At 36.6% G+C, this 12,353-nt stretch overlaps 1 protein-coding gene across 4 annotated transcripts in view; it reads left to right on the forward strand.

Moving 5' to 3' along the window:
- The window catches only part of Slc4a10 (solute carrier family 4 member 10), a 98,837-nt gene extending 87,615 nt beyond the window's left edge, over window positions 1-11,222 (forward strand). For all 4 annotated transcript variants that reach the window (XM_026393104.2, XM_077798535.1, XM_026393105.2 and 1 more), the window contains 2 exons: window positions 4,506-4,622; window positions 10,826-11,222. In XM_026393104.2, the coding sequence (XP_026248889.2) occupies window positions 4,506-4,622; window positions 10,826-10,892 (184 nt within the window). In that variant the 3' untranslated portion in view covers window positions 10,893-11,222. The remainder of the gene's footprint in view (window positions 1-4,505; window positions 4,623-10,825) is intronic.
- The last annotated feature ends 1,131 nt before the right edge of the window (window positions 11,223-12,353 follow it).

A 12,353-nucleotide genomic window follows, 5' to 3' on the forward strand; every position in this document is an offset into this window, starting at 1 on the left:
TAAATTAGTTGATCTCATGCTTTGTGTTACTAGGAAGCTCTCTTTTCAGGCAGATTAGAGGAATTAAAGAGCACCTTTCTAGATTGGGTAAAGTAGAGACCCAAGTTTTTTGTTTGTTTATTTGTTTTTTTCCATCTTCAATGTTGAGTTGTTGCACTCTTGTGAGCAACCACCAATTTGGTTCATGTGAGGTCACTTAGGACTTCTATAGGACATGATTTTTGTCATAGCAGTTTTACCTACACATAACAAAAAGAGAGATATTTTCTGTTATAGAAACTTTATTTCACTTGGTAAATAATTAATTGCTACTGCCATTTGGTTGTTTCTACCCCTGGGGATGTTTTGCAGCATCCTGGATGTAACCTATAATTGGTGCCATTTTAAAATGTAATAAAAGCATCAGGTATACTACAGGCTCTGATATTGTAGGTTACCCTAGATATGTGGAAAGAGCTCTGCCAAAGATACAGGCTGCATTCATCTGTTAAAAAACAGTTATCATGTAAGTGAGTACCAAATACATGAATGAATGATCAAGAATCACATCCTTATGAAATTTATATTTAAGTAGAGTAGAAATGGAGGACAGAACATTAAAAAAATGAACAAGTAATATAGTATAGTATTTCAGATGGTGAAAACTGCAGTGAAGGCAAATATCAAATAAAAGGGATAGGTGTGGTATGAGGAGATGGAAATAGCAATTCTAATTAGAGTGGTTGGCAAGAGCCTGAGAAGGTGATGTTGGAACAAAGAGAGGGAAGTTATATATGGTGGGATGAAATACTTGTGAGGGCAGAAGAAAGATCTAGAACAAGGCCCTGAAACCTTTAGTGTTCTACAATGGTCAGGAGGCCATTGTATTGTGTCTGAATGAGCCAGGGCAAGATGGAGGAGGTGAAGTAGAGGTTGGGGGGGCATAAAGCTTGATATGGATCATTGTGAGAACTCAGTGCTTACTGAGTAAGTGGGAGCAACTGAAGGGCCCACACCTGCAGACCAGGGATCTGCATGGCTGTAAATGCCAGGTGCAAGAGCCTAAGCAGTCCACATGTAGAATCTAATCTGTTATGTGAAACAAATTTTTAAAAACTGCAGCCCACTCAGGTGTGATGTCCTAGTCCTGTTATCCCAGAGACTCCAGAGGCTGAGGTAGGAAGATCACAAGTTCAACAATTTAGAGATAACATCTCCAAATAAAAAGAAAATAAAGAAACTGAGGGACTGAGGATATGACACAGTGTTAGAGTGCCCCAGGTTCATGCCCCCAGTTCCACCAAAAACAATAAAATAAAATAAAATAAGAAGAAGAAAAGGAAAAAAGATTGATTGTATGTCCTCCTCTGAGAAGTGTCTGTTCAGGTCCTTGGCCCATTTATTGATTGGGTTATTTGTTATCTTATTGTCTAATTTTTTGAGTTCTTTGTATATTCTGGTTATTAGGGCTCTATCTGAAGTGTGTGGAGTAAAGATTTGTTCCCAGGATGTAGGCTCCCTGTTTATCTCTCTTATTGTTTCTTTTGCTGAGAAAAAACTTTTTAGTTTGAGTAAGTCCCATTTGTTGATTCTATTTGTTAACTCTAGCGCTATGGGTGTCCTATTGAGGAATTTGGAGCCCGATCCCACAGCGTGTAGATCATAACCAACTTTTTCTTCTATCAGATGCCATGTCTCTGATTTAATATCAAGCTCCTTGATCCATTTTGAGTTAACTTTTGTGCACGGCGAGAGATAGGGATTCAGATTCATTTTGGTGCAAATGGATTTCCAGTTTTCCCAGCACCATTTGTTGAAGATGCTATCCTTCCTCCATTGCATGCTTTTAGCCCCTTTATCAAAAATAAGATAGTTGTAGTTTTGTGGATTGGTTACTGTGTCCTCTATTCTGTACCATTGGTCCACCCGCCTGTTTTGGTACCAGTACCATGCTGTTTTTGTTACTATTGCTCTGTAGTATAGTTTGAAGTCTGGTATCGCTATACCGCCTGATTCACACTTCCTGCTTAGTATTGTTTTTGCTATTCTGGGTCTTTTATTATTCCATATGAATTTCATGATTCTTTTATCGATTTCTATAAGATATGCTGTTGGAATCAATCAACACGTACATGAAAAAATGCTCACCATCGCTAGCAGTCAGAGAAATGCAAATCAAAACTACCCTAAGATACCATCTCACTCCAGTAAGACTGGCAGCCATTAGGAAGTCAAACAACAATAAGTGCTGGAGAGGATGCGGGGAAAAGGGCACTCTTGTTCATTGCTGGTGGGACTGCAAATTGGTGCAGCCAATTTGGAAAGCAGTATGGAGATTTCTCGGAAAGCTGGGAATGGAACCACCATTCGACCCAGCTATTCCCCTTCTCGGTCTATTCCCTAAAGCCCTAACAAGAGCATGCTACAGGGACACTGCTACATCGATGTTCATAGCAGCTCAATTCACGATAGCAAGACTGTGGAACCAGCCTAGATGCCCTTCAATAGATGAATGGATAAAAAAAATGTGGCATTTATATACTATGGAGTATTATTCTGCATTAAAAAATGACAAAATCATAGAATTTGGAGGGAAATGGATGGCATTAGAGCAGATTATGCTAAGTGAAGCTAGTCAATCTTTAAAAAACAAATACCAAATGACTCCTTTGATATAAGGGGAGTAAACAAGGACAGGGTAGGGATGAAGAGCTTGAGAAGAATATTTACATTAAACAGGGATGAGAGGTGGGAGGGAAAGGGAGTGAGAAGGGAAATTGCATGGAAATGGAAGGCGATCCTCAGGGATATACAAAATGTCATACAAGAGGAAAGGAGGGGTAAGACAAGATAATACAAATGGAAGAAATGATTTACAGTAGAAGGGGTAGAGAGAGAAAAGGGGAGGGGAGGGGAGGGGAGGGGAGGGGAGGGGGGATAGTAGAGAATAGGACAGACATCAGAATACATCAGACACTAGAAAGGCAATATGTCAATCAATGGAAGGGAAACTGATGTGATACAGCAATTTGTATACGGGGTAAAAGGGGGAGTTCATAATCCACGTGAATCAAACCGTGTAATATGATGTATTAAGAACTATGTAATGTTATGAACGACCAATAAAAAAAAAAAGAAAAAAAAGAAAGAAAGAAAGAAATTGCCATAAGCATTGAGGGGAAGGAGGCAAGTGCCTCTGGTTGGGAAAACCCGAGAAGAGCATTGTGGAGGGAAAGCTCCCAACTCGACTGATTGGGAAATAAGGTGAAAGCAAGCCTGATGATGTGCCCATATCCCAGGTCGAATGCATTAATGAAGGGTCTGCACATCTTTGTAAGCCTAAAACAACACAAATCAAATTCCTAGGCATAGTATTAGATGTATCTACTTGCTCAGCAAGAGGGCAAAGAGTTATGTCTCTTTAACATATCTTTCATTTCCTGGTGTTTGATTTTGTCCCATCTCTCAGTTGGGTTTATGTAGACTAGTGGTGTTTGACTGGGTGTCTCCAAGAGACACTTGACATTGTTAAAACTTGTGGGGAGGATGCCAAATACGTATAATCATACCACTTAAATATAATCACTGAGATGATATTTCTCTGGGATTTCTGAATTATAGTAATCTAGAATTCAAAAAAAAAAAAAAAAGAAAAGGAAAAAAGAAGAAGAAAAGAAAAAAAGAAACTGCAGCCCAAACCTGTATTTTTACAATTAGAATCTTTTCTTTAGATCTTTTTGAGTTTTTCTAATAATTGAGAGAGTCTTTCCATATTTCTTAATTTTTTTCTTTTCTTTTTTTTTAAAGAGAGAGAGAGAGAGAGAAAGAGAGAGAGAATATTTTTTTAATATTTATTTTTTAGTTCTCGGCGGACACAACATCTTTGTTGGTATGTGGTGCTGAGGATCGAACCCGGGCCGCACGCATGCCAGGCGAGCGCGCTACCGCTTGAGCCACATCCCCAGCCCCGCATATTTCTTAATTTTCGATTATTAAAAATCTTGTAAAATAAATAAAATTTGGTACATATGTACAACAAAATGTTATTCAGCCTTAAAAGGAAAGAAATTCTGACATAAGGTACAACATAGCTGAACCTTGAGGACATTATACTAAATGAAATAAACACTCACAAGAAGATAAATACTGTTTTATCTAACTTATATGAGGCCCTTAAAGTAGTCACAGTCATAGAGACAGAAAGTGGTTGCTAAGGACTGGGAGAGGAGGAATAGGGATTTATTGTTTAATGCACATAGAATTTCAGGGTTAAGAGATGGAAAGTGTTCTGAAGATGGATAGGGGCAGTGGTTTTATGTTATGAATGTATTTAATAACATTTAACTGTGCAGTTAAAGATGGCTAACATAGTAAATTTTATATTACACGTATTTTACCACAATAAAAATGGAAAAAAACAATTTCATATAGACATAAAATTGTCCTATATTTAGTTTCTGTCCTTGAATAACCACAGTTACTTATTTAATGTTTATTATTTCATTTTTTGGTAAACTCCTAACTAGAGATGATCCATCTGTGATAAATATTTCTGATGAAATGTCAAAGACTGCCTTGTGGAGGAACCTTTTGATTACTGCTGATAACTCAAAAGATAAGGAGTCAAGCTTTCCTTCTAAAAGGTTTGAATTTTAAGATAATGAGGTGTACTGTTTCTAATTATTTTATGAAATCAATCTACTAGCGAAAGAATGATATTGGTTTCCATCAAATTTATATCTAAAATGGTTCAGTAAATTCATTTTGAAAATGGTCAAAATTGTCTTTTTTACAAATGTTATTGTTTTCCAACATTTCACTTGAAAATATAAAGCTCACTCCAAAACTAGCACAGTGGGGGGAAATGGAGGTATAAGTGAGTTCTAATGCATGGCATTTTTGGACATTTATTTTGGCCTACTCTTTTGCTGTATGATTTTATTGTATTCCATCATCACCCACCTTGGAACCCCTCAGATGTGTGCCCACATTTCCCACTTCCTATTTCCTTTTTGAAAAGAGATATCACATACAGTGGGGATTTTATGTTCAGTATATTGCTAGTCCCCTATCTCAGGTCCCTGAAAATTTTACTCACTTCCTTACCCTGAAATTTTTGGCTCTCAAAAGTTCTACCCATTCTTGTTTATTTATATATAAATATGCAAACAACCCCTAGAGTTGTCTCTGGTGATTTTAAGTGCATGCGCAGGGATAGGTATGTCCTCAGATATCAAGAATTGTAATGAAATGTTCTATTGAATTTTCCAGAATTTATAAATAAGAATCTAAACTATACCATCCTGTCTCCTCAGTTGCTAATCTGAAGAAAAAGGAATTCCTTTGCTATGCTAGTGTCTCTTATTAGAAAGCAATTGAAGCAATTTGGGATGGTGTTATGGTTATTAAGTTTCTTTATTCTCATAACCTTAAATTAACTTTTTCTACTTAATTTTTATATTACATTTTGTCATAAGCTCCCCTTCCTAATCTCTCTAGAAGCTGATTCCCCAAAGGTAAGACTCTCTCCCTTACACCTACTCCTTGGCTGCATTTACTTATGTTAAATGGTGTCTTCTGGAAACCCGATCAGCCTGTGTCTTCTGTGTGAATTTTGGGGAGGCAAAAGACATAGAAAGTCTAGTATCAGATCTAGTATCAGACTGAGTTCTATGCTGCTCCTGTTACTAGTCAGCTCTTTAAGTGGCTCTGAAACTTGAATAAACTTTGTTCCATCCACAACTTATACAAATGCAACATATATAAATCAATAAATCTCACAGAACTGTATTTAGTACTGACATTAAATTTTTAGATTGGGAATAGAAAATTTGTCCTTTCAATTAGGAAATTAATAAATGGAAACTCAGATTCCATTTATGTTACCATGAAGCATCCCTACCTTCAAGTCTTACCTGACTTCATGAGTCATAATTGGAAACATGGACTAGAAAGCAAGACTACTTTACACTTGGAGAATATATCTCTTGTTGCTGGCTTTTGTCACCCCAAAATGTCATACCGCTTCAGTGTCACCTCTACACCAGACAGAATAAATAGGACAAACAGTGGATGAGAAGAGTCTTCACCCCAGGGGCCGGGTGGCAGTCCTCTCTCTGTCTCTGTCTCTGTCTTCTTCTGTCTCTCTTACTCTCAACTCCTCCAAGACTTACTCCATAGGATATTAATATAAATTACTCAGTGGAATGTCTCCAAGATCTTTGGTTTATATCTTTGAACAGGGCTTCAAAACTACCACATATTTATTTGCTTGGGTCAAGCAGCAGCAGTATTTTATTCTAAAACATGCTTTATCTTCCTTTCCCCCAAATATCTGCTGTAGTCTTAGATTAAAAAGAAAATATATACATTTAAAATAGAAAATCCAGGCCAGCTTGGGAAGCTGAGGCAGGAGAATTGCTGATTCAAAGCCAGACTCAGTAACTTAGTGAGACTTAAGCAACCTAGTGAGACCCTATCTCAAAATAAAAAGTAAAAAATAAAAAAATAAAAGGTCTGGGGTTAAGTGCCCTGGAGTTCAATCCTTGGTACCAAAACCAAAATCAAAATCAAAACCAAAATCAAAACAAAACAGAGAAATCCAGGTTGATGAGCTCAAAGTAAGAAGTAAAATGCCAGCTGTGGGAAATATCTGTAGAATTTGAAATAATCTTGTAGATTGCTTTTCTTCCTGAATTAAAAAGATGCGTGTCCCAAATTGTTTCTCTGTTTTTCTTTGGTTCAAGCAAAAGGTTTTATGGCATGAATTTTCAGTACTCCTTAAAGTTAAGTATTAAAGTCAAAGTTATGCTTCCCACCAGAAAAACCTACTCATATTTTTTAAAATATGTCTTGATTACTTCAGAAGTAGATTAACTCTAGTGAACAGTGTAATGTGCTTTTAGTAGGTCCAACTTTAAATAGATCATCCTTTAAACCTTGATAGAACCACTTGTTTTTCATTCTTTAAATATACACTCCCACTGACCTGAGGTTCAAACTATTATGGAATGAACATTTACCCAGATATCTTTACTTTTTCATGTGATACAATCTGTGGCTTTTCTCATGAAAAATCTCTTTCTGAGTGGTTAACATCTTTCACCTTTTTAACTGTGGGAACTGTAACAGAGTGTGGCTTTCAGAAATCCTAAAACCACCTATCCTAATAACATGAATATGGTGCCAAAACTACCACTTTCTTTTGGTTTCATTTGAAGGCACTAAAGTATAACAACCAGAAACTAGGAAAAGTGGGTACCTGTTAGAGTATTCATTGGCCAAAAGAAAAAAAAAAAGAGAGAGAGGCCTAAGATGTCAAGTTACCAGGACCTGTATCTCTCAAGACCTAAGCTGGTTCTATGCAGCCTTTGATCCAGTCCCCTCAGTTATTTTCCTTCCTATCCCTGGCTATAATATGACTCAGAGAAGCTTAGGTACCCTTTGTAATAAAGTTTACCAGTAATTATTTCATTAATATTTTATTATTTCATTCATTCATTGACATTCACACTTGCCAAACATATTTTACCTAGTTTGACAACAAGTAGAATCTAAGAATGAAACACAAGTTCTACCTCATCCATAGGATGTCTCCTTTTGATCTCAGTTTAATAGTCCCGTACATACGACCTCCTCTGAAGCTTATGTGATGGATTGGTAGAAATAGGTCTCATTAAAGACCACATTGCATCAGAATAGGTGAGCAACTGCTGTGTTTTATAAAACTGATGCCACAATCAACTTTTCATGGGAAGGTACCTGTCAATGTTAGGAAAGGCAGCATTGGTTTTGCCTTGGTGGCAGAGGGTAGGCTCTGGGGCAACTTCTTTTTGCTTCACCCTCCCCAGCATACCCCTGCACTCCCCACAATCTTATTCTATCCTGGATTCTTCTCCTTTGCTCTGATTTTCTAGGCCTAGTCTCTCTAATCACTGCTCAGTAAATATTGTTCATAATAACTGTTTTTAGTACAACCGAAAAGTAACAGCTTCATAGATTTCTTAGCAGCATGACAGTATTGGGTCACTTTTTCCTCTCTTGAAATACTACTTGCTTACATTTTAAATTTTAACTCTTCAAGTACAAAGATAGTCTTTTTTTTTATTGGTTGTTCAAAACATTACAAAGCTCATGACATATCATCTTCCATACATTTGATTCAAGTGGGTTATGAACTCCCATTTTTTACCCCAAATACAAGTTGCAGAATCACATCAGTTACACATCCACATTTTTACATAATACCATATTAATGACTGTTGTATTTTGCTACCTTTCCTATCCCCTACTATCCCCCCTCCCCTTCCCTCTCCTTTTCCCTCTCTACCCCATCTGCTGTTGTTTAATTCTCTCCCTTGTTTTTTTTTCCCCTTTCCCCTCACAAACTCTTATATGTAATTTTGTGTAACAATGAGGGTCTCCTTCCATTTCCATACAGTTTCCCTTCTCTCTCCCTTTCTCCCACACCACTCGTCTCTGTTTAATGTTAGTCTTTTCCTCATGCAAAGATAGTCTTATCTATATTGTATTCCTAGGTCTTTGCATAATGTCTGGCACATAACAGATATGCAGTATGTTTTTTTGCAATAATACATAATATATATGTAATATGCATCTGTAATAATTAAAGCAGTAAATTGACTGGCATCTAAACAATGATTTAATAGGGAATCTGGAGAGCCATACAAAAAGAAGATTCAAACTAAGAATATTTTTCACAAAAGTCTTGAACTAGTTATAAAATTTCTGCTTCATAATTTACTGAAATCTAATTTGATAGCAAAACCAATAATTTTAATGAGGGGAAAACAGTCTTTTATAACCAAAAGACTCAATATAACTGAAGCAGACCAGAAGGAAGCTCATCTGTGGATCAAGTTGATAATCAGATTTTTTTTCTTCACTGCCTGGTGACTAACAGTGCCATTGAGAACTCATTCATTTATCAAAAGGTCATGGACCGCCTCCTATGTTCCAAAGTATTATATGCATAGGAATTGTACAGTTGTAGAGGCCAGTACAATTGTCCTTCACAATTTCCTGTTAAATATTTCATAAGGCAGAGTCCACTGGAAATGGAAATACCAGTGTCAGTATGCTGGAATTGAGCTACAAGAGAAATTAGAGGCCATTGGTACAAAACTCAAATTTATAGATGAAGATACTGAGTTTCAGAGAGATTAAACAACTGTCACAAGGTCATGCAGCTCATTCTTAGCTTCTAGGAACTGAACCCAGATCTTCCAACTCCAAACCCAGGGGTCCCTGCACTGCCCATTCTGCCTTCTTACATTGGCTTTGTTTGGCAGAAGAATTTGGGAGCCAGGTAAAGCCCAAGGAAATGTTAATGTTGAAAGCAGGATATCCGACACTTGTCATATAAAAGAAATTTAAAGTAGAAGAAAGTGAGTCATACAGATAGAGGAGTTAAAAATACAGAGTTAAGACTCTCAACACATCATGTGCACACTGTCATCTCTTCTCATGGAAAGAGAAAAGAAAAGGGAAAAAAGTTGCTTTGCTCTGACCTGTAAGGAGTATGTGCTGAGAAGTGTGGCAGGCATAAACCCGGGTGCCATAGACACTCGCTCACACCAGCTCTGAGCGCTGGCAGCGTGCCACAGATGGCAGAAGCTCCAGCACTTCTTACCTGATGGTGCCGGGTGGTGGTGACAACTGAGAAGGGCTGTTTCTAGCTTGAATTGGAGGAAAAACAATTTTAAAAACACACTCTTAGAATGTGTCTAAGTTATTGACCACTGAGAAAGCTGCATAGGAAGACCCGTAGAAATACAGTTTGATTACTTTATAACTTGGAGAAGAGTTATAAAACCCCAGGATGTCTTCCCCTCAATTGTTTCATAAATGTATATTAAGGGTTGAAGTTAACCATAAAATGCTGTAGATTCTTCCAATTTAGGGCTTCAGAGGCTGGTTGTAGGTTATCCTGTGTCATCAGTGGGGAGGGGCACAGAGATGTCCTCCACTCAGAGGGCTCTGCTGTGTACTGGAGGTACTAGGGGAATAAGCATTCCATCCTACTGGAAGCACTCTCTATATGAGCTTCATGTATATGAGCATGTTATTGGAATTTTCCATGAACACTTCATTGGAAGAGTAGGAAAAATATACAGTGAGAAAATATTGACCAAATAGACAAAAATGGTAGAGTTACAGTACCAGCTTGACCGTCAGTAAAGTTGATTAGAAGGTGAGATTAAACAGAAACCATTCAGGAATGAGTTTATTCTAGAAGTGAAGTGAAGCGAAGCAACATTCCTCTGATGTAAAGGCTGAGGGCTTGTTTGTAAAGATTGCGAAAGCATCTGGAGAGCAGAGTGCAGAGTCACCCATACACAGATCAGGGAGATATGTCAGTATTACCTGTCTGAGACCCAATCCTCACCAAAGATCAAGATCCAGTTCATGCACAAAGGAGGGGCCACTTGCAGAGTCCAGAAATACCTCTGGCAGCATCTTGTTTGTGTCATTTACTGGTGTTAGTGCTATCTTAAAATGGGGCATGACTGGCATTTTCAACAATCATCAATGATTCATTTCCTAAAAGTAGATCATGTTATTAATCTTGCATGCTTTAGAACTGTTTTAAAATGTCTGGGTTTTGTTTTTAGTGTCTGTTTTTGAATTTCCCCCTCTCTGCAGTTCTTGGTTTCTATCTCAATGAGTGCAGAGGATTTTAATTGTTGCTTCGCAGCATGAGAGAGCAATGCCTATAGGCTCTTGTGTTGCTTGGGGGTTGATGGGTTTTGTGTGTAAAGCAAGCAAATCTCAATGTAGCCATGCTGGATTGCAGTAATAAATTTCTCTTTCTTTTCCCTTGTAGCACTGATAGCCGAAAAGAGAAGAAAGCTGACTCAGGGAAAGGTGTTGACAGGGAGACTTGTCTATGACTTGATCTTCAATTTATTTTTTTCATATATCTGAGAAGAGTGTCACAATTATTAATAAAACTGCTTTGATCATGTATTGTAAATTCTGTTTCTCATCCCCAATCCACCTTCATACTGTAAGTAGTGCAATACTTGTTTCATTTCTGTGTTTAACCTTCTGAGCAGTGAGACAACCTTGTGAACAGATACAATAGCTAATGCAAGAATCCGTGTTGTGTTCCTTGCTGTAAGACATTTATAAACACTGAATTCTCATTGTCAGCTTTATGAGAGCAATAGCTTTCTTAAAGAGATAAGTCATATTTGCCTAGTTTGTATTTTCCTACTTTAGTAACCTGAAGATGCCTGATAATTTCATTCAGAAGAATTTTGAAAGGTAGTCTTACTTCTTTTTATTTTTATAGATTAGCATTAGTGACTTACTTAAAAAAACAATCAAACAGTTAGTTTGAAAGCATTTTTAATAATAATATTTATGCACTTCCTTGATTTAATATGATACATTTAATACTTAAGAATTTATATGTAACCAAAACTTACAGTCATTTGAAAAAAAAAAACCCTATAACCTGTTCACAGCTTGTTAAAAACAATCAGATACTAATGCAATGAGTCAACTAGTATTTGCTTAAAATTCAAGTTGTGAATACATGATCAAATATTAGGCTTGTATGAAATGCTTTAGAAAAACTTTGTAATGGTTTTGTGGGATTTATCAGAAATGTGATGTTAAATTTCTCTCCCATTGACAAGAGATGTTTTCCAAATAAACCTATAAATACATACTTGTGGAGTAACACAAGATAAATTATCATACATGAAGTTCCACTTCTGTACAGTTATTCTGCTACTAATGGTCATGTACTGCTTAATGTTGGTCCTGAATCATGTTCTAATGAAGACCAAAAGGTCTCCAATTGTAATTTTTTTTTCTGCAAAGCTCTTTTCCACTTTTTAATTAAATGCATGTTGTGGAAAAACAATCTTTTAAATGAAAATTTCAGATTCTGTTTGAGAAGGTTCTGTAGATATTTTAGTCCATATGAAATAATCCATATTTAATAAGCTTATGCAAGAGGAAGGAAAGTTAAGGGTTTGAGCATTACCAAAAAATGTAATATTTAATTTCATTTTAGATTAATGTGAAATGAGTAAAAACTAAATTTGAGTAATCAGTGGTCATCACACTTAAAATATTTCAATGTCCAATTTTACAATATTTCTGAGCCCCTTAGCTTTTATATACTATTAATCATGTACTCTGTACATGCACATGAAAAGTAGAATAAATTCCTTTTTGTGATTAAGCTAATAAGGGGGAAAAAAGCAACAAATCCTCCAGTAGATTTCACATTTTGATACCTTCTGAAAACATTTTCCTCACAATCCTTGAAGGAGTCATTTTTTAAAAATGGAACATGAGTCAAAAATTATGGGAAGAAGAATTTGCAGTTTAAAAAG

Source organism: Urocitellus parryii, chromosome 1 (genome assembly GCF_045843805.1).
Source record: "Urocitellus parryii isolate mUroPar1 chromosome 1, mUroPar1.hap1, whole genome shotgun sequence".
In the NCBI taxonomy this organism is placed as follows: Eukaryota; Metazoa; Chordata; class Mammalia; order Rodentia; family Sciuridae; genus Urocitellus; species Urocitellus parryii.